The sequence below is a fragment of the Lytechinus variegatus genome, chromosome 2 (assembly GCF_018143015.1).
Source record: "Lytechinus variegatus isolate NC3 chromosome 2, Lvar_3.0, whole genome shotgun sequence".
In the NCBI taxonomy this organism is placed as follows: domain Eukaryota; kingdom Metazoa; phylum Echinodermata; class Echinoidea; order Temnopleuroida; family Toxopneustidae; genus Lytechinus; species Lytechinus variegatus.
This window is the reverse complement of record NC_054741.1, coordinates 58,638,199-58,663,288: the sequence shown is the minus strand read 5'-3', so window position 1 is coordinate 58,663,288 and position 25,090 is coordinate 58,638,199. Positions and strand designations below refer to the sequence as shown.

At 36.6% G+C, this 25,090-nt stretch overlaps 1 protein-coding gene across 1 annotated transcript; it reads right to left on the bottom strand.

Moving 5' to 3' along the window:
• Positions 1–3,362: 3,362 nt before the first annotated feature.
• LOC121408478 (T-complex protein 1 subunit zeta-like) lies at positions 3,363–23,920 on the bottom strand. Its single transcript, XM_041599958.1, has 12 exons — positions 23,747–23,920; positions 16,435–16,498; positions 15,951–16,085; positions 13,454–13,627; positions 12,300–12,514; positions 11,002–11,161; positions 10,004–10,086; positions 8,355–8,451; positions 7,099–7,246; positions 5,469–5,705; positions 4,712–4,784; positions 3,363–4,105 (listed from the first exon to the last, which is right to left on the bottom strand). Exons 1-12 carry the CDS (start codon positions 23,881–23,883, stop codon positions 4,024–4,026), a joined length of 1,605 nt encoding a protein of 534 aa, XP_041455892.1. The 5' UTR covers positions 23,884–23,920; the 3' UTR covers positions 3,363–4,023.
• Positions 23,921–25,090: the final 1,170 nt, after the last annotated feature.

The following is a 25,090-nucleotide window of genomic DNA, read 5'->3' as shown; positions in this document are numbered from 1 at the left end:
TCATCAGTCTCCTCATTTGCATATCCACCAGGATGTGCATCTAACTGTTTTATGAAATAAAGCAAAACTTTAAAATGTCATAACTTTGTTATTTTACATCCGATTTTGATAAAATTTTCAGTGTTATGCTTGTTGGATTTTTCTCTTTTTATTCAAATCAACTTTTTGTTGGGGTGGACTTGTCCTTTAAAGTTCACAGTATGACCATGTTTAATTGATTGCCTCAATAACTGAGAAGTTATAGGAGGTTTAAATCAACATATTAAACACACCTATTGAGGTCAAAGAAGAATAATGCATGAATAGACTTAATAACAGTCAAGCAAAGAATGATCATTTGGTTTAATCTCCACTCCCTCTCTCTACTCCATCTCGATGCCTCTCTCTCCCTACCCAGGCCTATGAGACATGAATACTTTTCAATTTTTGGAACATTTCTCATTAGGACTGTTACCAAGGTAGCAAGATTGTGTCATTATATTGCCCGAGCCAATTGACGTGTGTAGGATGTTTTCTGCGAAAGTGATGTGGAAGTGACACAACATTTGCTCCTGGACAATTGCTCCTGTCTTAATATCTCAGAAGGAAGATTAGAGTAAGGAATGTAACAGTTTATGGATCATAATAATTTTAAGATTAGAGTTAGGGTTTATTTAGTTTTGGAGGTGAGGTTTTATGTTTTTCTTAATGTGCAGATTTTCCATCAGAGCAATTGTCCTGGAGCAAATGTCATAGAACCAGTTTGGATCCTTTTTATTTGATAAACCATCCTCTCAAAACCATGACAAGTCAATAAAAATACTCATTACTACCAGTCATGATAATGACATATTTTCCCAGGGTAGCCACTTTAGTTCCGAAAACTGTTCTCCCAGCGGGCCCTGGTATTATTATTACCCCAGCTTTAGCACGCCTACCTTGATCAAGCGCTTGAGCATTCAAGAAATTTCTTCCTACTGGGTCATAAGCAAATTGCTCAAATAAAGTACTTGTTATGAGATAGATTTCATTCATATCACCACTTTACAAACATAATCAGAATTTCCTTCCTCTATCCCGATTTAGAAAAAAACGGAATGTATAATACAATCAAACAAAATTTACTTTGCTATCTTAATTTGTAATATCAAATCAAGACTTTTATTCATCACTGACATATCACAGCATTCAGATTACATGGTACTGAAAAAAAATGACACACCACTACCATAATTACATAAGGCTTTATTGCAATTGGTTGCAAGTTTATAAAGTACTATCATACTGCATATCCCTTTAGGGTTAGAACAGGGAGGAGGAGGGGGGAGGTAAATCAACCAGTTTATCTGACATTAGCAGACACCCCCAGCTATCTTCAAATACCCCCAGCTTAATTGCCAGCTTGTCCAGCTATCTATTGATAAGAATTGTTAATTTGCTGAAGTGAGATAGTGGTTAGACATTCTGCTTTTCATAATCCTTAGGTTACTCATCATTTTTTTATACCAGAAAATGTCCAGCAAGTGAGCTACGTCAACCCACAACCAACTAGTAACAAGCCATTACATACTGGTGATTTGATCAGGTGCCGACTAGCAATCATATGTGCCCTATCTACCACCTAGAAATGCCTTTCAAATCGGGGAACACATGGAGCAGTTACAGTAAACAGAATCCATATTTCTTACTATAAACCAGTTACAGACTTGTGCATTTTGTGTAGTATATTTGCACTGTGTTTAGACAAGAGATTACCAACAAATGAATAGCATAAATCAAGGATTCGAATGTAATACTTGAGGAATGGACTATCGGTAGTCAAGAATGTTTCATATAGAAGAATTATAGACCTTATGCGAAGTTTGATTTCAGCAATTCTTGGGTATTCAAAGTTTTTAATTAATAGTGGGTATTTTCATCTCTTCTCATAATTTCTCAGCCGCGGTTGCAAGCTTTCAGCATAACTTTATGTGAATTAAATATGTAGAGAAAAAATTACAAATATTAGTAACAAAAAAGAGATGGTGCTAAATAGCCCTGCATCATCACACAGTCAACTAGTCACAAAATGCCCATTCATTCATATTATACAACAGCTTTCTAGTAGCACCTGGTCCATTTTTATAAAACTTTTTATTAATCGCAATTGCAAGAACTCTGTTGCAACTTCACCATCAGCCAATAAAATGACACAATTTTAGGAGTTTATAACAGTCGCTTCTTCCTCGTCTTTGACAAAAAGTTTCATGTAACAGGCCTCTGAATAACTGAACAAAACTTGCTTTCTGTTTAATATTACTGAAATCCCTGATTAAAACATCCTAATAAATAAATATAACAGGTTGGTTACACACATTAGAAACATGAGGTAAAGCTCCCACATAGTCCGTGTTCAGTGATAATGCCCACATGACACCTTTAAAGGAAAGTAAATAAACACAGAGATGTAAACCTAATCAAGAACATTTTAGTATTTCAAAGGCTGAAAATCAGTATTTTCACAGAAATACCATAGGACAACACACGCATTGAAACTTTAGAAATCAGAAATTTGCATGAAACCACCAGTATTCTTTCACATTTTTTGAAGTTATAATTACTGAAAACCAGTACTACTTGGTAGCTCTGTATACATCATGGGAACATTTTATGAAGCAAATTAGCCAGTGATTTTTAGTGACTATTTGTTTTAAGCTACTTTTTACGCTACGGGTTGTGTGGTCCAGTGGTTAGAGTATTGAACTCATAATCGCAAGGTTGTGAGTTTGTATCCACACTTTGCCATTGTCTCCACGTTGGCAAAAATGCCCGAGAGCAATATCTGTCTATAAGGACAGTCACTATGACTCGATTAAGCTAGACGTAAAATGTTTTCCTACGTAATTGGTTATATACCAGCTTGGCGTTTACCAGCAAAAACACTGTCCTGCCGAGTTTCTGAGGGAGTTACCACAAACAGAAAAAAAGCACACAGAAACAGAACAGCTACTGAAATCCTTACTTCTGATTGGCTCAGAACGACATAGTCAGTGAAAAACACTTTTTTTCATAAAATGCTCTCCTGGAATTACAATTATACTTGTAGACTGAGACAAGAGTCCACTGTGCAGGGTACTTATCACATGCATGTTCTTCAATATTTGACACTAGGATGCAACAAATAGGAATATAAACATAATAATATTGATAGGCATTCATATTGCGCCATCTATCTAGAAATAATCTATTCCGAGGCGCATTGTTGTTGTTATTATTACCCCAGCTTTTAGCTCCAACAGCCTTTCAGCACTCAGTGCATTTCAAGGAATTAATTCTGCTGGGTTCCCATTCACCTCATCTGGGTTGAGTGCAGCACAATGTGGTTTAATTTCTTGCTGAAGGAATTCATGCCATGGCTGGGATTCAAACCCACATCCCTCTGATTGAGAGACGAGAGTCGTAACCACTAGACCATGACGCCCCTTGAAATCCGATGAAAATGAAGGGGAGCATTTCATGAAAGGACTTGTCAGACATTTTATCCTATCCAACAAGTACTGTTTTAACCGACAGTTACTATGGCAACATTGCCTCTCAGCCAATCATAATCAAGGAAAGTTGTCAGGTGCTGGAAGGAAATGTTGATGCAACACCCCCTTCATGGTATTGATCATCTAACCATGACTGATCATTGGCTATGAACAGGTAGCCATATGAAAGCTAAGAATTTAGAACTGGAGACTTGTTTTGGTTAGGCAACAACTACAAAGGCTATGTCTGAGAACTGTTATCAACTCATAACCAATGCCTCTCGGAGTTCATGAAACGGAAAACCATTATTTAATTTCATACCAGCGTCCGAGAGCACATACTGTGTTGCTTCTTCTGAAGTCTGGAAAGCGGAAACCTACTATCACATATCTATTAGATATTGGCTGAAAAACACACAATCTCTTTAAACGAACACACCAGTATGAATGAATGGGCATTTGTTGACTTAACAAAAAGACATTAATTTACGACAATATTATTACTTAAGCTGGTTAGACTAGTTGGCGGGTAAAATCACCCTGCTGTATTTTTGAGCGATGATAACCCAGCTCTCATGATCTCGTCTACAAGGAGGAGGTTACTGGCGATGACGGTACTGTGGTAAGAGGAGAGAAACAAAATGTGAAATACAGTTATTAGAATATGAATATGAGTTCATAAATATATATATAGAACAATAAATACATCTAGAGTACACCAACCAAATCACTTCATCTCCTAAGAAGTATAAACTTTCACCGTGTTTGGCCAGTGATAGTACCTTATACAAAAGGTTTTAGATAAAGACGGAATACACACTACTGAAGTTTTAATGAGTATTAATTTAGGACAAGTAAGATAATTATTGTATATATTTCACTAAAAAAATATATTAAACTTATTTCAAGGAAAATGGGGAACATTTTTGTTAGAATCCTGGAGAGATGTGTAGTTAGTAACTCAAGAAACTCCTCAGAATTTCTAGTGCCTTCACTGCCAAGTGATAAGGTGTGTGTATAATATTTTGTGTGCATGGCCTGTTCAAGGAAGGCAAAAATAGTAAGAACAAATTGTGCATAGACCTAATCATGGGTATGTCACAACCCTATTATGCATTTATATCTAATGTTGAAAATGGGGTAGAGAATGGGTGAATAAAATAAATATATGATGACATTAAAGAGTCATGAATGATTTCAATATGTAGTCATACATTACTTACCATGAATGAAGAATCTGTTTCTTCACACAATAGTTATCCCAGATTCCTACTGTTGATGCAACTACTGCTTCACCTATCAAAGAATGAAAATGAAGCTAAGAGTTACTCTTAATTCATGCCAATTTTCAGACAATTACATTTTACTCTAGAAGTTACATACTTGGCTTCAAGGAATCTATTCCTCCCAAGAAACCATTTACCTCCGATGGAAAATCTGAACCAATGATATATAGGAGTCGGAAAAAAAATATATTGAACTTCTGTAAAAGAAATGGTGCCAAACATACATCATGTACATATTCCCAAACAAGGTTTTGATCGTGTACTTGAAAATTTCAGAAATTCAAACTCATGAAATCAGATTATTTTGCAACTATAATTTTCCACCTTCACTGGGGAAATTTTCCCTGGTGGGTGTTTCATAAAGCCGTTCACAAGAGACAAATGACTTTACGCATGACTGGTGACCCCTTCTTATTGTAAACGATACATTCCTATGTCATTCATTTAGGACATAAGAACATGCTCCAGTCATTCCTTAAGTTGTGGGTAACTTTACCAAGTAAAAATTCCCAATCAAGGTTTTGATCATGTACTTCAAAATTTCAGAAATTCAAACTCACGAAATCAGATTATTTTGTAATGATAATTTTTCCCCTTCACAAAATCACAAGGGAAATTTCCCCTGGAGCACCAGCATGCAAAGTCAATGGTAATTTGTTTAATCTAACAAATATAAAAAATCTCGATAACTGACCTGATGATATGTCGACCCCGACAGGTTGACCAGACTCTGCATACTCCTCCAGTAGCTTGACCATGGTCTCCTGGGCATCTAGACCAGAGTTCTGGGCCAGGACCTTGGGAATGACCAGAAGAGCCTCGGCGTAGGCCTGGACACCAAGCCTAGCACGACCTTTGACCGTCTCCTTGAACTTCTGTAGGGCAGCGTAGATGGCCACTTCAAGGGCACCTGCTCCTGGAACCACACAACCTGACAGGAAGGATTCACACAAAAGGGTACTCATCATATAATTCAAGACAATTCCTTTATATAATCAAACCTTTGTCTGAACCATATTATTCTCTTTGCTCACTTCACTCCATGAACTGCTCACATCATTAAACAAGTATAACACCTCGGAGAAACGGTGCCTAAAGTTCCGCTCTGCTATGCAGGCGAGACAAAAATGTGAGCATGATAGCTTTTCATATGAAATAGACATCTGGGCTTAATCATTTCTGTTAGGTCCAACAGAAAGGGGGTTGAGCATACATACTTGATGGAGTTGCCCTAAAGAGAACTATTACAAAGCCATTAAACTTCAAGAGGAGATAAATAACAAAAAAAAAAAAAAAAAAAGAACATCCACTCAGAATCACATGTGGCACAGCTCAAGGAGTTCTGATGCAATACATGATGCCATTGAATCTTTACATTTGGACCCGCAACGATGCTGTTGCTTTCTACAGTAAGATGTAAGATAATCAACAGTTACTGCTAAATCTGACAATCAAAAAATATTTGCAATACAAAAATTAAAAAAAAAAAAAAAAAAAAAGGTTCAATCTACTATATTGTCTGCATAGGGAAACAACATTATATACATTAAAAATAGTCTAGTTCACAAAAGGGTAACGGGACAGTTGATCCTGGGACAAGCACTCCTACGCTCAAGATATAGGGTGAGGTATAAGCATCATTGTTTTTGTTTTTTATTTAAAGGCATGGTCACACCGGCCGAGCGTTGTTGGAGCGGTAGGAAAAGAGGGTCGAATTTCGCTCTCAAAACTGGGGAAAAAATCGAAAACAAAAATAAAAAAAAACAACAACAATCAAAATAGAAAATGGTAAACGGTAGCGAGCGGTGATGATTTCTTTCTCTCCGCTCCACGAGCGCTCCAACAATGCTCGGCCGGTGTGACCATGCCTTAAGATTAAAGTCAGAGTTAGCTTAGAAGTTCAAGTTCATGTTAGACTTAATGGCCCGTATTCCGAATTCAGGTTTAACTTAGGCCATGGTCTAACTCTGTGCTAAAATTCTGGGAAAGTGTCAAAATTTTTATTGAGATGTATGTTTCAAATTTTTACTCTGCTCTTTCCCGGTTCTTTGATTGTGACGACAATTATCTATATATGATTGCTAGACAATTGTGAATGATTTGAGAGTCAAATGAGCTGAACTATTATATCTCTACTGTTAGTGATTATGTCACAATAGGCTTTCCATACTTAAACCACAACTTTAAACCCGAGTTTAAATTAAACCTGACTTCAGAATACAGGCCTAGCAGTCTGTTAAACTGTCACAGGAGCAAATGTCACAGAACCTACAAACTTGCTAAAATACGCAAATGAGAATGAGCATCAGCAAGAAGCAACTTACCATCATCAATGGCATTCTTGACAGCTCTGAGACCATCATGAGTAGCATCTTTGATCTGGGTGAGGGTGTGTCTGTTCGGGCCCTTGATCATGATAGTCACCGATTGAGGGTTCTTGCATTCCTCGACAAATGTGTACTTGTCCTCTCCCTATAAATCACATCAATGAAGGAAATAATGACTCCAATGTTGAATGCTGTTCACACTGACCTTATACAACATATTTTTATCATTCTCTGTAACTTATTTTTACACACCTTGAGCATTCTTGATTTTCTGAAATGGACTTTGACATTACAGTTATTGATTATTCCAAGGGAGGGGGTTCTTACATTATATACAACTTTAAACATTACTGGTGAACCTTTCTTGTGCTAAATAAGATGCCTCAATTTTTGCATGTTTTCATATAATGGAGTGATTTTACAATAAGCCTAATTAAATCTCGAAATTTCCATTCAGATAACTTAGAAATTTGGAAATGCCAGATTTCAGCTGCAATGGGGATCAAAATGATTTTGGGAATCGGGTGATCATTGTCTTTGCATGCTGGAGATCTTGTAAGGTCATGTATGCTGGAGTCCTAAGAAGCTATTTAAGCCCCCTACAGATGGTCATCAGTCACTGGCAAAGTCGCCCGAATAGCTTTATAAAACACCATCCAGGGTGGTGTTTTATAAAGCTGTTCGTAAAGTTACGAACGACTTTACGCACGACTGGAACATATTCTCAGGTCATATCACAATTACATAGAGATATCACATAGCACAAGAAAGGATCACCAGTCGTGCGTAAAGGCATTCGTATCTTATGAACAGCTTTATGAAACACCCACCAGGTCCTAATATGAACAAATTCAGCTATGATCCAAAGAAGTTATGATATAGATAGTGGGTAAACTTAATATATTTACTAAAAGGCCCCACAAAAATGCATATTAACAGTGAATCATGTTGAATTAAAATTAGGAAATAAAAGAATCCTAATAAGAGCAATGTTATACCTAGCAGTGTTTTCCCGGCTTTTTGCAGGGAAACACAATTTGAATGCCAAAGACTAAATATGACAAATCTCTAACCAGTACTACAACAGTTGGATAGATTTTTTTATCAGTCAGTCTTTGAACACATACACTGTATTACACACCTGTAGCTTTTCAATTCCTAATCAAATATGCAAAATCATATGACAATAGCCTGGTTAATACATTACAATAAAAGAACTCTGCAAAGGTTAGGATCTTTCTGATTCTGCTTACCAAGACATGCTCATAGACCAGTCCAGCTTCGCCTAGAACTTCTGGGGTGAGATCATCAAAGGAGTTAACTGCTACACCACCACAGGCCAGGGGTAACCTGTTAATAATTTAAGAAAATGATCCCAACTTCAGTCTGATAATATAATTGGAGTAAGTTACTCGTTAAGCTTCATTTAGAATGAATGAGACAAAACTCACCAATATTCTTCTTAGTGTTTAGATATACAGACCTGCCAACCTCTGGATATGAAAAATTGTATTCTGTGATAAAAAAAAGTGTATATTTCATAATGCGTGGCGCACTCGCTCATCGTGGCGCTCAAGCTGCATGCAAGCTAAAATGCCCACTTATCTTGCAGATAAATTTTTTTTTTAAGATGTGTATATCTCACCCTGGTTTCAACAAAATGATTGAAAAAAAAACCAAGTTACCTGAAATTACATTGATCTTTATGAAATACAGACATATAGAGATGATTTTTCTCAATAAAATTACGATTTTGTAAAAAAGAAAAGAAAAAAAAAAGATTTTTATTTTTTTTACAAAAACATATTTTTTAAAGAAAAAACGTACTGCCGTATTTTGGTTGCAAAAACGTACTAAACATGCCAAAATGTACTGGTTGGCAGGTCTGGATATATGGTGAGACAAATCTACCACTTTTGCTAATATAATCCATTTACCTATCTTAAAACATTTTTCACACTCAAGTATTTGAATGGGTAGTGCCAGTAGCGTGGAAAAACTCATCACTATAATTCAAGGATTTAATTAGTTATAAATGGAAACTCTGAACATATACATGTAATGCTATGCATGGTTGGTTTACTATGCACAAGTTTTTATAAAGAATTTTTTTGGCCCAAAGATTTGTGCTTTTTTCTTAATGCTACGCCTTGCAACAAAAACATTGCTTTCCTGTACATTTCTTAAGCCTCATACCCCATTAAGTTTGTACGCAAACAGTGCTAAACCTTGCTTCACCATGTCTGTATGAACCTTTTATTGTGCCAGGAATGACTAGGAGAAAACTGATTTCATTCCGAAGATATGAAATTTCAATGTTTAGACAAGTTCAGGGTTCAATTACAGAATACTACCCAAGTCAAAAAACGTTTCTTTGTAAATTTAGAAACTTTCTTAGTGAAAGGCTGAAAGCTCCTGTAAAAATATTATTTACTCACACTTAGCCTCTCAATTCAATGTCCTAAAAAAAGCAAGCCACGTTTACACACAAGTTTAAGTTGTGATAAGCACCACAAACAAATTCCAACGAATAATCATTGAAAGTATGCACCAACTAATTACTAGATAAATAATTAGAAAATTCCTAAGAAAGTAGCAAAACAATGTCATTCTGGAAGTAGATAAGTCCTTATTTTCCAACAAGTACTAAAAAATTATTATCACACATGCTTATTCATTTTGGCAATGTTCAGCATACTCAGTTTCTGCCAAGAATTTGTGCTATGACATCATTTGGTTTATTCAACTTATCTATGTCAAAGCATACTAAATCTAGATCTCTGACAGTATTGTAGCAATTAACCCAGCTTTGAAACACTATTTTTTTAACATAATTGTTCCTTGAGACTACATGCATTAAGCTTTCAGTGAGCCTCTCATTCAAAGTTTATGATAAACCTACCTTTCCATGTTCCTTCTCTTGGCCCTACGTAGTGCCATGATACCTTCCTTAGCAAGCATATCCAATGATAGGGGATCAATACCCTGGTAAAAAATAACAATTTAATTGTGTGTTTATAATGTGCAATCTCCAACATTAATATCACAATAACCGATGACTGTATGAATATATTTTGTGTTATTCCCATTTCAAACAAATGAAATACATTTGACATTGAAAACTATGCTCCACATCATGAGATGAATAATATTTTGACAAAGTTATACCAAGTGAGTACAACAAAGACAAATGAAAAAATCAAATATATTAAAATCATATTTATTAGATTCATGATACCTTCCTTAGCAAGTCTCATGATATTAGCAAGTTTGATGATACCTTCCTAAGCAAGTCTCATGATATTAGCAACTTTCATGATAATTTCCTTAGCAAGTTTTATACCTTTCTTAGCAAGTCTCATGACATTAGCAAGTTTCATAATACTTTCCTTAGCAAGTTTCATGATACCTATTACTGACAAACATTAATGACATCCAACCACAGTTTGAATCTAAATTCCAAACAAACTGCATGGAACTTAGTACTTTCATTAAGTATAGATATGTGCACGCAGGATGTTAGAATCTCATTTTGTATCAAGTTCACCAAAGATAGGTTTATAGGTCACCAAACCCTCAGAAACTTGATTCATCCATACTTTTTAAATAAAAAAGCCACAATAAAGGTACTCGGGTATTAAGAATATATACTTGGTGCTAACGGTCGAGTCACTGCTACAAACAGTTTTGGCGATAAATATATGTTTCTAGATGCTTTTTATTGGGTCTACTTAGGTCTACAATGGCTGTACTGAAAAAAGATCACTTAACCTTTAGTGACCGTCGTGACCAAGACTCCACCGTACGTGTGAGAGTACATTTGTGGGAGGGAAATTAATTACACCAAAAACCGATGCAAAATGGTATCCCAACACTAATAAATACTGAGACATACAGTACCTTCTGGTTGATGACAACAAATCCTCTGTCGTTTCCCTCACAGACCTTCCTCTTGAGGTCAATGACCTTCTGAACCTTTTCATCGGTGAAAGCTCTTTCAGCCTGGACAAGCTTCTCCCTCTCCTCAGCAGACTTGTAGAAGAACCCGGCGTTTACCTCACTAAAAAAAAAGAGCAACAAAGACATATGCAATGAGGAATCATTCTTAATAGTAAGTCGGCAATGTCATCAGGATTACGAATCAATGCCAGGTAAGACGCGGAACTGGAAACACAAAGGTTAGCGATTAATCATGTGATTAATCATGCAGTTGATTTATAGGCTTAATTGTATATAATCATTGACGTAATCAAGCGTAAAAAATCATCCCAAATTTTTGTGCAACAGGGCCCTGGCTGGTTTGAAAGAGTACCTTAATCAAACAATAGGAACTACTGACTGACATGTTAAGATGGGGCCCTCATTGAAATCAATGTAATTATCCATTTTCCCAACACATGTGACAAATACAAGAAACAACCAAATATAAATATAGATACTCAAGTTGAATTAGTTCAAATCATCTGAGGAGCAATGACCGCCTCAGAAACCAAGGATATTCTAAAAGAATTGATCCTGTTCCATCAAATTTTATGTCAGAAACCCCATAAAAAAATTCTTAAACTGCTCAGAAATGGTTCATGAAACAAATTTGTCCATAAATTTCACTGGTATAAGCTCCTTGAAACAACTGCTTCTGATTGGAGAACAATTTCGTTGGAGAAAGCCACTTGCAATTCTTCATGAAACGCTCCCCATGTGATGCCTCCTAATAATCAAAACTGCCTATTTTCACTCGGCCAATGAGCAATTGATCTACTTCTGAAATCATCAACACCTTCATGGCTATTAAAACACACTTTGTCTATGATCAATTTTGCCTAATTACCATTAGTTAAAACCACCACTTAGTCTAATACTTGACTTTTCTAATGTCATTTAGCTTCATGCCTAGATGGTCTTTATCTCCTTCCACAACTCATCATTTTTTGCTATATTAAATGAAAATATGGTTAATAAATTGTTCATCATACCATATAGTCTAAGTGGCATTAGACCAAGTGGATACATGTATTAGACAACATGGGTATATCTTAACTGGATATGAGAAAACACAATAAATGTGCTAAATGGCAGTTAGACCAAATGAGTAGTAGACAAACTAGATTTAGACCAAGTGGGATGAGGCAAAATGGAGAGTAGACAACCAGGTGAAGCTCAAGCAGCAGTTCACCATCAAAATTCTTGATAGGCATTACCTCTTCTCATATTCCATTGACACATTACAGGTGAGGATGAAAGACTTCTCCACACGTTTCTTCATGTTAGGATGCCTCCCGCCGTGGTCCATCACTAGGCCTCGTACCAGGGAGGTATCGGTATCACTGCGATGCTGCATCTGCATGATCTCTACCATGTGAAGGTCAATGGGCTCGTTGGGCTTCTTGATGGCTAAAACTGCATCTACTACCACCTGTAAGATATGAGGTCATGGAAATGCATCTATAGATGAGTCTGAGCATCAATGACTGGTCTGTAATTTCAAAAACGTCTGGCAAAATATATTCAGAAAACAACTTCTAAATCATTTTCAATATAAACTTCAAGAATTCATGCTGAGCCATTACCCAACCATATTTCATTTTGAATAATTTGTTGATATGTACTATATACATGTACATGGGGTAAAACACAACAAGTGGAATGCCTCTGGAAGACTCGCCTGCATTACGCGATTCAATATAGCAGCAGTGCGGACTTCGAAAACGACTATTGAATAATAAATCATTCACAAAAACGCCATTCATATGATAATAAAATGCTACATGTATATTCATTTACCCTAAATGACATTTGACCTTGATAATGTGACCTAAAAACCGTGCAAAACAATAGGTGATACTTGATCACCCTTTTGTCCTTGTTCATGAACAAGATCCATAAACTTTCAGTTCTGATGGCAATTCAACACCCAACATGGCAAAAGTTCCTTAAATGACCTTTGACCTTGGCCACTTGACCTGAAACTCATGCAGGTTGTTCAATGATACTTGATTATTCTTATCTCTAAATTTCATGAGCTAGATCCATTAATGTTCAAGATTATACCATTACAACCAACATGATCAAAGTTTGTTGACCCTGAATGACCTTTGACCTTAGTCATGTGATCCGAAACTCAGGCAGGATGTTCAGTGAAACACTGTTATCCTTATTTCCAAGTTTCATGAACTAGATCCATAAACATTTCTCATTCCCGTGTTCAAATATAATGCATATTATTACATTAGTCATATCACACTAATGGATGTGCCTAGTCAATGAGATAACGCTTGAAGTTTCAGGTAATCGTTGACACTTGTGGACTTTTTGTGAAAGACCCCTGGGTATAATACAAAATAAATATCCTCACCTCTGTGAGGAGATCGGCGAGCTGAGGATGGACCTTGGTGCGGAGTGAAGTACGTGCCACATTGATGAGAATATCTCTGTTAATCTCCTGGGAAACTTTTATATCATCAAGGGTCTCCAATGCCTTTTCTTTGGCCAACTCAAAGCCCTCAGTCACAATGCGTGGATGAAGTCCCTAGAGTACATGAAGAAAGAAGATTGTCTCTTATTTGGGTAAAAACATAGGATTACTAGGGCCTTATTTCTGGTAGTCAAAGTCCTTGGTCACAATGCATGAATGCAGTCCCTAGAAGCACATGAAGCAGGGACTCAGTTTTATAATTATGAGGGGAGCAATAAATAGCTCTCCTAGATCTTTTAAGGAGAGCGGTAGAGGAGCACTGCAAAAAGCTCTTCTTCAACATACAAGGGGAGCTTTTTGTCCAATTAACAAAACAGATGGTGGAAATGTATGTACTATAAAGTTACAATCAACAACCAAAGGAAGTATTTGTAATCGTTTTACAATGTTTTGTAATTAGATTGTGTGTTATCAAAACCTGTTTGAGTTAGGTTTGACTTTGGCTTAAACTAGCCTTAAAGTTAAGTAACTAACAATTTTTTTTTCAGGGGCTCCATTTTAAATTTTTTTGGCAAATTTCGGGGGCTACTTTTGCATTTCGGGGGCTCTTTTTAAATGCTACTTTTTTGTATTTTGAGGAATACCTGTTCACTTATTAATGAATTATTACTTTTTGTTCAATATTGTATGATTTTTAAAGTTATTTTTCATGCTTAGAATCTTGGATGTGGGTGTGTGTGGGTGAGTGCATGTGTGTGTGACTGTGAGTTGGCCGACTTGGATATACCTGTTCACTTATAATGAATTATTACTTTTTGTTCAATATTGTATGATTTTTAAAGTTATTTTTCATGCTTAGAATCTTGGATGTGGGCGTGTGTGGGTGGATGTGGGTGTGTGTGGGTGAGTGTGTGTGTGACTTGGATATACCTGTTCACTTGTTAATGAATTATTACTTTTTGTTCAATATTGTATGATTTTTAAAGTTATTTTTCATGTTTTTAATCTTGGATGTGGGTGTGTGTGGGTGAGTGCGTGTGTGTGTGACTGACTGTGAGTTGGACTTGGATATAAATGAATTCAATATCTAATTTCTACTCCATCTATTCCAGTACAATACCTTGTACTCAGCCATGTACATGTAATAAAGGCCCACATCCCCTAAATTTTCCTGAAGTTCTTTGAAAACGCAGATCTCCATGAAAATTTCATTTCTCTATTGGGGAGGCTAAATTCGGTGAGAATGTATTCATTAAGAACTTAAATATACATGACAATGAAGAAATCATCAAACTTTATTGGCAGTTTTGAATAATATTCATGAAATGTAAACTCTGTCTGAAACAGAAAATCGCCATCATTGAGGCCTTTACTGAGTGAATTGTCCCCCAGAGCTCTGGCAGAGACAGAGCTCTAACTGGCTAGCTAGTAAAAGCGCCAATGCGTGAGCCTGCCGCCAGCCTTGTAAAATAGATGGAGCTTTGTTTGATGATTTATTGTCTGATATAATACCTCATCCCCTAGAAAAGAAAATAAATGATTTTTTAGTCATAATTAATAAATAAGGTAACTTATTTTGGAAGTTAATAGGCCTAAGCCGTTTTGAAAAGCAAAGCCGAATGACAACTCACCAATGCTAGGTTACAAGTCTCAGGGATTTATTTCCTGTGTAATTCGAATTATTTAATCACAGAATCGTGATATCTGTAGGGGAAACATGTGCATTCGAAATTGCACATGGTGGTAGTCATAATGGACCCCTATACATGCAACTGTTTCCCGACCGTTGCATTGATTTTTTTTTCCGTAGTTGGTACCATGTGTATGGAAATACGTGGTACAGAAAAAATAACGCAACGCCGGCATTTGAAACTGCGCTACTCGCGCTATTTTTAAGGATTATTCATGACTTTGAGTGTTGGTTTTTGGATTATTTTTAAATGGTAAGCGGAGCTCGAGCATATTGAGTTGTTATTCACTCGGCAATGAGCATGATTTTGGGTGATTTCGAGGGCGACTTTAGGCATTTCCGCGCAGGTCAACGATCGCGAGGCGCGCTATTAATCGCGCTACCAAAAATGGATTAAGGCGCGCATGTAGCGCGCGATCGCTCTCGCGCGCCTTAAAATCGAATCCCTGATGAAGAAAACCTTTTTCTGATTTGGTTTAAGCCTATAAGCACAGAAAACTCCATTCCAACAAGTTGATGTCAAAGAGAGAGAGAGAGAGGGGGGGGGGGGTGGTAGGCAAAAATTCACTGAAAATTTCATCAAACTTTAATGAAAATATTCTCACTGAACTAACGCTGTATGTAAGCACAACATGGTGACATGTTTACACCTCTTTTGTATCTGAATTCATGAAATCTAGAATATTGCTATTTTGATGGATTACACAATGACTCCCAAAAGAATACAATCAGGGAATGTTTCCGTACCTCAGCTATGAAGAGATCAGCTTGCTTGAGAAGCTCTCCTATGATGAGGACATTGGAGGTTGTTCCATCTCCAGTGATATCATCCTGAGCAGTTGCAACCTTTGCTATCATGGATGCAGTGGGGTGTTGAATTTGCTGTGAAATGATTAAGAATTGGGAAATATTGAAAAATCAATAAGCCTCCTACCAACACTAAGCATTCAAAATAGTATACAATTTCTATTGTGAATTCTAGCTTATCTTCTTTTATTTTTTTTTTTTTGGGGGGGTGGTAAAAAATATTTTACATGTACTTACATTTGCTCCCCCTTCTTTTAGGATAGTCACTCAACTGCATGGTTCATATAACTGAGCTGCAGTAAAATTGTTTTGAACAAACTGCTAATATATTGTGAAAAATCACATGAAGAACCCCCCCCAAAAAAATATCAACAATCATATTTATAAACATATCACACACAGAGAAAATATACAAGAATATTACCATTTCATGCAGCAAAACATTGCCATCCTTAGTGAGCTTGATGTCTCCACTTCCAGAAACCAACCTGGTAAAAAAAAAAAAACAGGGCCAAACTAAGTTACAGTGTAGCTTCATTACAGTGGAGTCAAAATAAATCAATGTTCAAACAGACATTGAAAAGTTGGCAGCTCTACTGCCAACTTGGATTAAAAAAATACTTGCATCTGCCGATAGATATCAGGAATCGCAAAATATTTGTTTTAATAAATAAATATCATATAAACTACTTGATGATATTTATCAACCGAAACAAATATTTTACGAATCGTGATATTAATTGGCAAATGTAAGTATTTTTAAAATCTAAGTTGCAGCTCTGCACGCGTGTTGCCATGTGTATCTAGGTATCATTAACAAAAGAAATAAAAATGGCGACGTAAACAGACGGGGTAAGTGAACGCTCTTGCTCTTAACTTCTTTCAATTTTAATACTATTTGGGATATCGCGATATCCAGGGGCGGTATTCTGAACATTGTCTTTTCTCCATATTTTATCTTATCTCAGAGATATGACAAAATCGGTATTCTGGTGGATGTCATAACTTTTGTCACAAAAATTGTCATAAATTTTGTCTCTTCTCTTTAGCGCGCATCAAAAATACGCGGCTTTAAATGCGCGTAATCCTTTTATACAAGCAAAAGATATGACAGGGGGGTAGCAGTCATAAATTTTGTCATATCTTTTAGTACTAAATATCCCGATACCCTGCCGACTGAATGTCAAGCAAACAATTATATTATTTAGATTAGATTGTGGTTTTAGTTTCACTCATCTTCCATGACAATTTTCAAAATTATTTTTTCATGCTACAATTAGTTAGGCCCTACATATTTATTCCTCCTTTTTTTTCTCTGTTTTCCTTACTTTTATACTTCTCTAAAAACGTCGCGTTTATACCCTTCACAGCTCCCTGTCTCTCTTTGTAATTAAGCGCATCAATATACGCGTAGTTGCGCGATGCCAGCAACTGTTTTGGGGATACGCCCTACTTGCCACGGGGCTTTCCTATTGGCTAGAAGGGCTCCAACTGGGAACTAACGATGATTTTGATTGGTTTGCTTCCGAAAAGATGGGTGGGAACTTTGAGAGATATGACAGGGAAAAGACAATGTTCAGAATACCGATTTGTGACAATCATAGCGGTGTCACATCTCGGAGAGAAATGACAAAATTTATGACAAAAGTTATGACAGAGTTACAGAATAACACCCCAGGTGCCCGCAAGCTTCAGATTGGTCTAACCTTCGCTCCAGCCTTTTTTTCAATATTATCAATGTAAAAATTAATAAAAATCAGAATTATGGAGTTGATATTCGTAATGCGGAATTGGCAATAAAAAATCGGGATGATTCCTCCAAAATCGGAATGGTTGGCAAGTATGTGCCTTGCGTCGATTTGCGTGTAAAAGTAGTGTAGGTGCCTAGTCTTTCCCTTGTCATGTCTTTGATATGAATATAAATCGTGCGCCCTCTTAAGGCGAAAATTGATATCCGCGCTGAGCAGATTTCATCTCCGTAAAATCTTCACTAAACTTAAAGATCAAGAAATTATACATGTTTCTTAAAAGAAACTTCAAGGAGAAGTAACGGAAAGATCTAAATGATTCGGTAAGTGTCATAGCAGAATGTGATACATAAAATTTTAAGTTATATCTTATGTGGGCAAAAGCCCAGCAAAGTTTAACTGCGTCGTGTGTGTCGCGTGCATACGACTGATATTCCTTCCACGCGAGCACTCACACAACATGCGAGGTTAGTAATACTAACCTCGCACAACGCATGTGGTTTCATAGTGGACTTTGACGTTTTCATTCATCACACGAATGTGAGGGAATGAAAAACGCCAAACATTTCAGTATTTCTCCACTTTGGAATTTTGTTTTAATGGTTTAAGATTGTTTTAAAAATGAATTGGAAATTATTTATAAAAGTGTTTTTATCGCTTACCTCCAAGTCTCAACCAGGATACTCCCTTCGATCCGTCCTTAATACTGCGGTGGAAAGTACGCAAACAACAATCGAAAAGCAATTTTTCGTATCGAACATTCTCAATTCAAGTCGTCAGCGCATAATAGGAAATTGTACCAAAAATCAACAGGTTGCATCTCATGTATTAGACAGCTGGCAGCCGTCTGTTTCGAGGAGTTTTTTAACATTTTTTTTTTATTTCTCCTCGTACACAGACGGCTCGCTATCGTGCAGCCACCATTAGGGGACTTGCAATGCAAAATCCCCCCGTCGGGGCTTTTCAATTTTTGTCTTTAACGAATAAAAATTTTATAGTGACCAGAGTGCATATTTATATTCCCTCTTGGCATCAATTGCCAAAAAACGGAGAAAAATAAAGTTAAAAGGAACAAAAACAGTGACTTACCTCGGCTGTCGCGCAAATTCACTTCCCCGTTTTTTCCGATCTTAAGTACATAAACATATGGCCATTGAGTCCCCTGTACAGATCGCGCTAGAACTTCGGTCTCTGTATTTGGTGAGTGAAGCCAACGAAGTTCAGCTGAACAACCAACAAAACAGAGACCGAAGCTTTTGGTCTACTCATGTATATACTTATTGGTAAAGTACGCCATCTTTTGACAAGATGATGATGAAAGTGGATTGAACGAGCAAGAAAATAATGCTGGTCGCCTAGAATGCAGCTAGCTTGCAAGACCGTAAACAAAGGTACGGTAGGCACTTAAGAACCAAGTTTGAAAGGACACTCGTAAAATTACGTCACTGTCGCGATGAATATTCATTAGATCGTGGTCGTGTGTGTTTAATACAAACTCTCTGCATGCATGCACTCAGTGTGTATTGAACACGCACGACCACGATCTAATGAATATTCATCGGCGAGAGTGACATAATTTTACGAGTATCCTTTCAAACTTGGTTCTTAAGTGCCTGCCGGCTTTGAAATAATATCGCGCGCCCTCTTTAGGCAAAAGTTGATATCAACGCTGATCTAGAGGCATCTACGTGAAGATCACGAAAAATGCTCTTATTTTATCAAAAAAACAGCAAAGAGAATTCAACAAACGATCCATATGGTTCGGTAAGTGTCATAGCATAAATATAATGCTTAGCTACGATGTAAAGTCATAGTTATTTTAGTAAAAAGGGTGTGAAAGATTCGCGTGCACCAGGTGCATATGAATCCTTCACACACGAGACGATTTGAAACCATGAGTGGCACGCGAGATGCTTTGATTGAACCCATGCATGCCCATGGCCATGGGTGGGTTCAAGGTAGTCTTGAGGACGCAATGATGATGATTTTTTTAGATATGTCTTACATTTCTTCATCATTGACGTCTTGACACTCTCTCCATAGTGCCTTCAGCGAACGACCAAAACAAAGATGGATTTCCCCCAAAAATCCATCTTTTTAAACCGAACTCACTAGAATTTTGTTAATTTTATTAATTCTTACACCTTCCTACGCCTAATGCGTAGGAAGGTTTTAAATATTACTTTAAAAAATGTAAAAAAATGAAGATTTCTTACCTAACTGATGCCGCGTAGACCTCTCGTTCCACATGTAAACAACGGAAATACAATAGCGTCGACCCTTGAACCGCTTATGTATGACGTACTTCCGGAAAGCAATGCCGTCTTAACGAACAATTTAGAGATAAAAAATCTTATTTAACAAATATTAAAATTATTTCGTGATCATAAATAATTTATATATATTGATATGAATTATTTATGATCACGAAATAAATTTTAATATTTGTTAAATAAGATTTTTTATCTCTAAATTGTTCGTTAAGACGGCATTGCTTTCCGGAAGTACGTCATACATAAGCGGTTCAAGGGTCGACGCTATTGTATTTCCGTTGTTTACATGTGGAACGAGAGGTCTACGCGGCATCAGTTAGGTAAGAAATCTTCATTTTTTTACATTTTTTAAAGTAATATTTAAAACCTTCCTACGCATTAGGCGTAGGAAGGTGTAAGAATTAATAAAATTAACAAAATTCTAGTGAGTTCGGTTTAAAAAGATGGATTTTGGGGGGAAATCCATCTTTGTTTTGGTCGTTCGCTGAAGGCACTATGGAGAGAGTGTCAAGACGTCAATGATGAAGAAATGTAAGACATATCTAAAAAAATCATCATCATTGCGTCCTCAAGACTAGGTTCAATTCAAGGCACTCAAGGGTTCAAATCGTCTCGTGTGTGAAGGATTCATATGAACCGGTGCACGCGAATCTTTCACACCCTTAAATCATAAAAACAAATTTCCATTAGTGGAGAAATACTGAAATGTTTGGCGTTTTTCATTCCCTCACATTAGCTATGTGCGAATACGGGGCATCGCGAGCGCTGGTTTTGGTGGCACGGTTTTCGCGCGGGTTTTGCTGCGAGTGGCATCGCCTCTGTCTGGGCGGCTCATTGAAAATGGGGTTTAATGCGCATGCGCACATAGTAGGTGCAATCTCGTGCCTTTTAACAGACAGCTGAAGATGTGCTCTTTCTCTACATATAAGTTTCAATGTGGATACTCGCCTGTAAATTGTGGATATCGGAGCTTGAAAGTTCATCAAATTTTTGGACGCGTAAATGTTCGAAAATTTTTTATGGTAAGTAAAACAAGAATCCGATTAGGTATACAATTTGACTGGAAATATATTTGAATTATCAAAAAATCCAAACTTACGCGATTCTGACGTTGCGCAGTCCAGATATAAGAGATGCCAGCTACCCTTGTCACAGCCGGTCTCTCGGCAGTCGAGCTGCCCGATGTGCCTGCGGTTGGCAGGGCGATGCTACCCTTGTCACAGCCGGTCTCTCGGCAGTCAAGCTGCCCGATGCGCCTGCGGTTGGCAGGGTGATGGGAGCGGTCGATAGTGAGTCGTTCATGCTGGATTGAACTAGATCGTAAATTGCTTACTTGATGATTATGTTGTGCCGTTTTTGGGAAATCTCTGTCATTATACCGTAGATAATTATTCTGATATTGATTTTAATACATACATTTGTCACAGAAAGATTTTATCATCCCAAGGTTATGTGACTCAAGTCAAGAGTCTAGGTGGTTGATTATCGTTTCATTTGGAAACTGGATTTGCTTTTGACAGTGGAATATCAATGTTGACTTTTCTAAAATTAAATTCATGGGTGGAAATCCCAGGGGGACACGTCCCCCTACCCAAAATAATAGGGGGACATGTAACAATAATACATTTTTTTTTCTTTCTTTTTTTCTTTTTTGGTCAAACTTTTTGGGGTTAAAATGACCTTACAACAGTTTGGGGATAAACTTTTTTTTTTTAACTTGTCAGAGTTGCCAGCATCCATAGGCGGTGAAAGCTGGGGGAAGTGTACCCCCCGCCCTTAATTTGAGGTGGGGGACGATTCCCCCCCCCACCTCAATTTTTTTTTTTATAACCTTTTTTTTTTTTTTTTTTTTTTTTTGCTTGTCAAATTTAGTTTTCTGCGTCCCCCTATAATTTTTGGTTGATAACCTTTGGTGTATTTTTTTCATTATCAAAATAATTTGGTGGTCCCCCCTAAAATTGTTGGCTTTCGCCGCCGATGCCAGCGTCCCCCTACCTTTGGGGCCAATTTCCGCCCATGATTAAAATGCAAAAAATTTGTTGTTTAATTTTTCACTCTCAGAGGAAATATTTCACTTCCACATGGCTCTATTGTCTATTTTTTTTTCTGTTATTCATTTTTTTTCTATTTTATTATAATTTTTTTTTTCAAGAAGGGTGCAGGGGGGGGGGAGGTTGTGTTCATAAGTTGAAATGGGGATGGGATTTGTATAAGTTTTTGTGTCACTTTTGTTCTCTTGTTTTGAGTGTTGGAGCTTTGATGCCTGTTTTTGTTGCTGTTCAGAGCTTTATTTATGTGCAGTGATTTCACGCTAGAATATGAACTTATTTTTCATTAAAAAAGGAGTGCTCGAACATGGCCTTTGTTGTAATCATACATATCTAAGAAATACATATCTAAGAAATGCATATATTAAAGCTTAATTTTTATGTTTCCTTCTTGATACTTGAATTACATGCAATGCTACGTCTTTACACCCTCCGACTCTGCTGATCATCCTTCCTAAAAAAAATTGTAATCGAATGCCAACGGTCTCCAAAATGAAAGCTACATTATCCATCTATAAACAAATTGTTGAAACAATAAAATACATAAAGAATTGGTGAAACAATCAAATACATCAGAAAAGCACACTTGTATTTTTATACCATACAAAGTACATGTACAAAAGGAATGATATTTTTCATTTGTAAAAAAAAACGACCCCATACATACATGTACACAATACTAAAGTTGAAAAAGAGATAATTGTAATTTATATCAGAAAAACAAAGAAATACATTAGAAATTACAAAAACAATACTTTAAACAAATTCATTTAGGAAATTATCTACATGATGCTGTTTTGATGCCAACTATATTATATACAAATTATCTCTCATTATCACCTTTATTTGGCAAAAAAAAGAGGCGAGTAATTGTAATTTGCATAATTAATCAGAATTAATTAAAAGAAATTATTTTACACATAATAAGAAGAAAAATTACCAAGTGAAATGATTACACATCAATTGAGTTTTCTTTCACCTTTCTATTGATACCTAAATTACTTCAAAGGGCTCAAAAACAAAGAAGTTAGAGCCCGTTGAAGACTTGGGTTCAAAATGGTCACAAAATGGTCACAAAAATCGGTTATGCACTCCATTGACTTTACATTAAGACAATGACCACAAATTTGGATGAATATGCGCGACTTAAACTGGAATAACTTTATAATTTCTTGATGAAAATTTGAGTTCTTGGTATCATTTGAAAGGTCTTTTTAAGGGCTTTCAAATGATACCAAATTTATTGAGATTTGAGGATTTTCATTTTTTTTGTCACATACCTACTCACATTCGTGTGATGAATGAAAACGTCAAAGTCCACTATGAAACCACATCCACATGCGTTGTGCGAGGTTAGTATTACTAACCTCGCATGTTGTGTGAGTGGGTTCAAGGATTGTATTTTGTTTTGGTACAATTATGCTTAATTGTCCGATATTTGGGAATTTTACTCTACTTTGTGCCAAACATCATTCAATTCCTTCCAACACAGTACATCAGTACATGGACTCCACGCACACACAAACTCTGAGTCTGACACGGGACACTGCTAGCTTTCATACGGGAAAGATCTGGCAGGCATTCGAGCCTAATTCAGACCCTTTCGACGAGCAATTGCTCGCAGAGAACACTCACTCATGAAACTGAAATAAAGCGATGATTCTTACATTTTTATGGTCCCTTTTGGTCCAAGGTTGGTTCGTAGGACATCTTGAAGTCCTCTAGCCGCACTTGTGTTAACTGCAAGAGCCTGTGCTGCTCTGGCTACTTCGGCTTTCGGATTCAAAGCTTTAATTGCGGCCATGCTGGTTATTTTTTCTCTGATCAATATCAATATCTGGCGAGCGTTACCATGTGTTTCGCAGTTCCCGAATCCTCATATCATTGTGGCGCATTGATTCCTTATTTGGTTGCACGTTGCTTTTGTGCATCAGCGAAAAGTAAGATCACTCCCAATTCTAGAACGATCTTTTATAAAAAGTTTTAGAGGGGGAGGGAGAGAGAGAGAGAGGGAGAGATCAGGGAAGGATTGAGTTTCAATTTCAAATACAGGTTCACATTAAGTTTCCTAAAGTAATAGACATTCACAAATAATGATATTTCATATTGCCCATCACTATTTAATATGTACATAGGTGGATCCAGGGGGCCGAAGGGGCCCGCCCTCTATTGGCGGAGCAAAACAGAGGGAAAAAAGAGAAGAAAGAAGCGGAGGAAGACGAGTAAATAAAATAAGATTCAATTCAATTCTTTATTTCATTTCTATTCAAAATATAATATAAAGTAATATAAAGTAATACAAATCAAGTACAGTTTTACAGAAGGGCATACTTACTTTGTAAAAAAAAACCCAGTATAATATACAACATAAATGGAAATGAGGGCCGGGGGTCCACTAAAAAGCAAAGCTTGTAAAGTGTGGATCCCCTTGGAAATGAAGAAAATATAGTAAACTTATTCTTATATGCGTATGTATATATTACAGGAAATAAAAAAGAGAAGGAACACAAGAAATCATATTATGGGCGATTCCACACTAGAACTTCAAAAATATCATAAAGTTCAACATGCTTTCAATAAGTCATAAGTAGTGTACTATTTTACAATGATACCTAATTTTTTTTTGAAAATTATGAGTTTTAACCAAAAGTGGAGTAAGATATAGCTTTTTTTGAGGGAAACGATGGAATTTTTAATATAATTTTGTCAATCAAATAGTCAAGTACAAACACTGCCTGAAACAATTATTGGCAAAGCACGAGAAGATTGAAAATATTGCAGGTCAATGGAATAATGTATCATTGATGGTTCCCAATAATAATTACATCATTTTCATGATCCATATAGGGATAGCCCTGATTTTCCGAACATATTTTTGGCAATGTTGCGTACGACACATGAAAATTGAAAAGTTTTTCCTACAATTTCATTTTTGATGATGCATTTTCATAACATCAGTTTCTCCTTCTTTGATACATGGGTGATCGATTTATCCCATAAGGATCTTATTG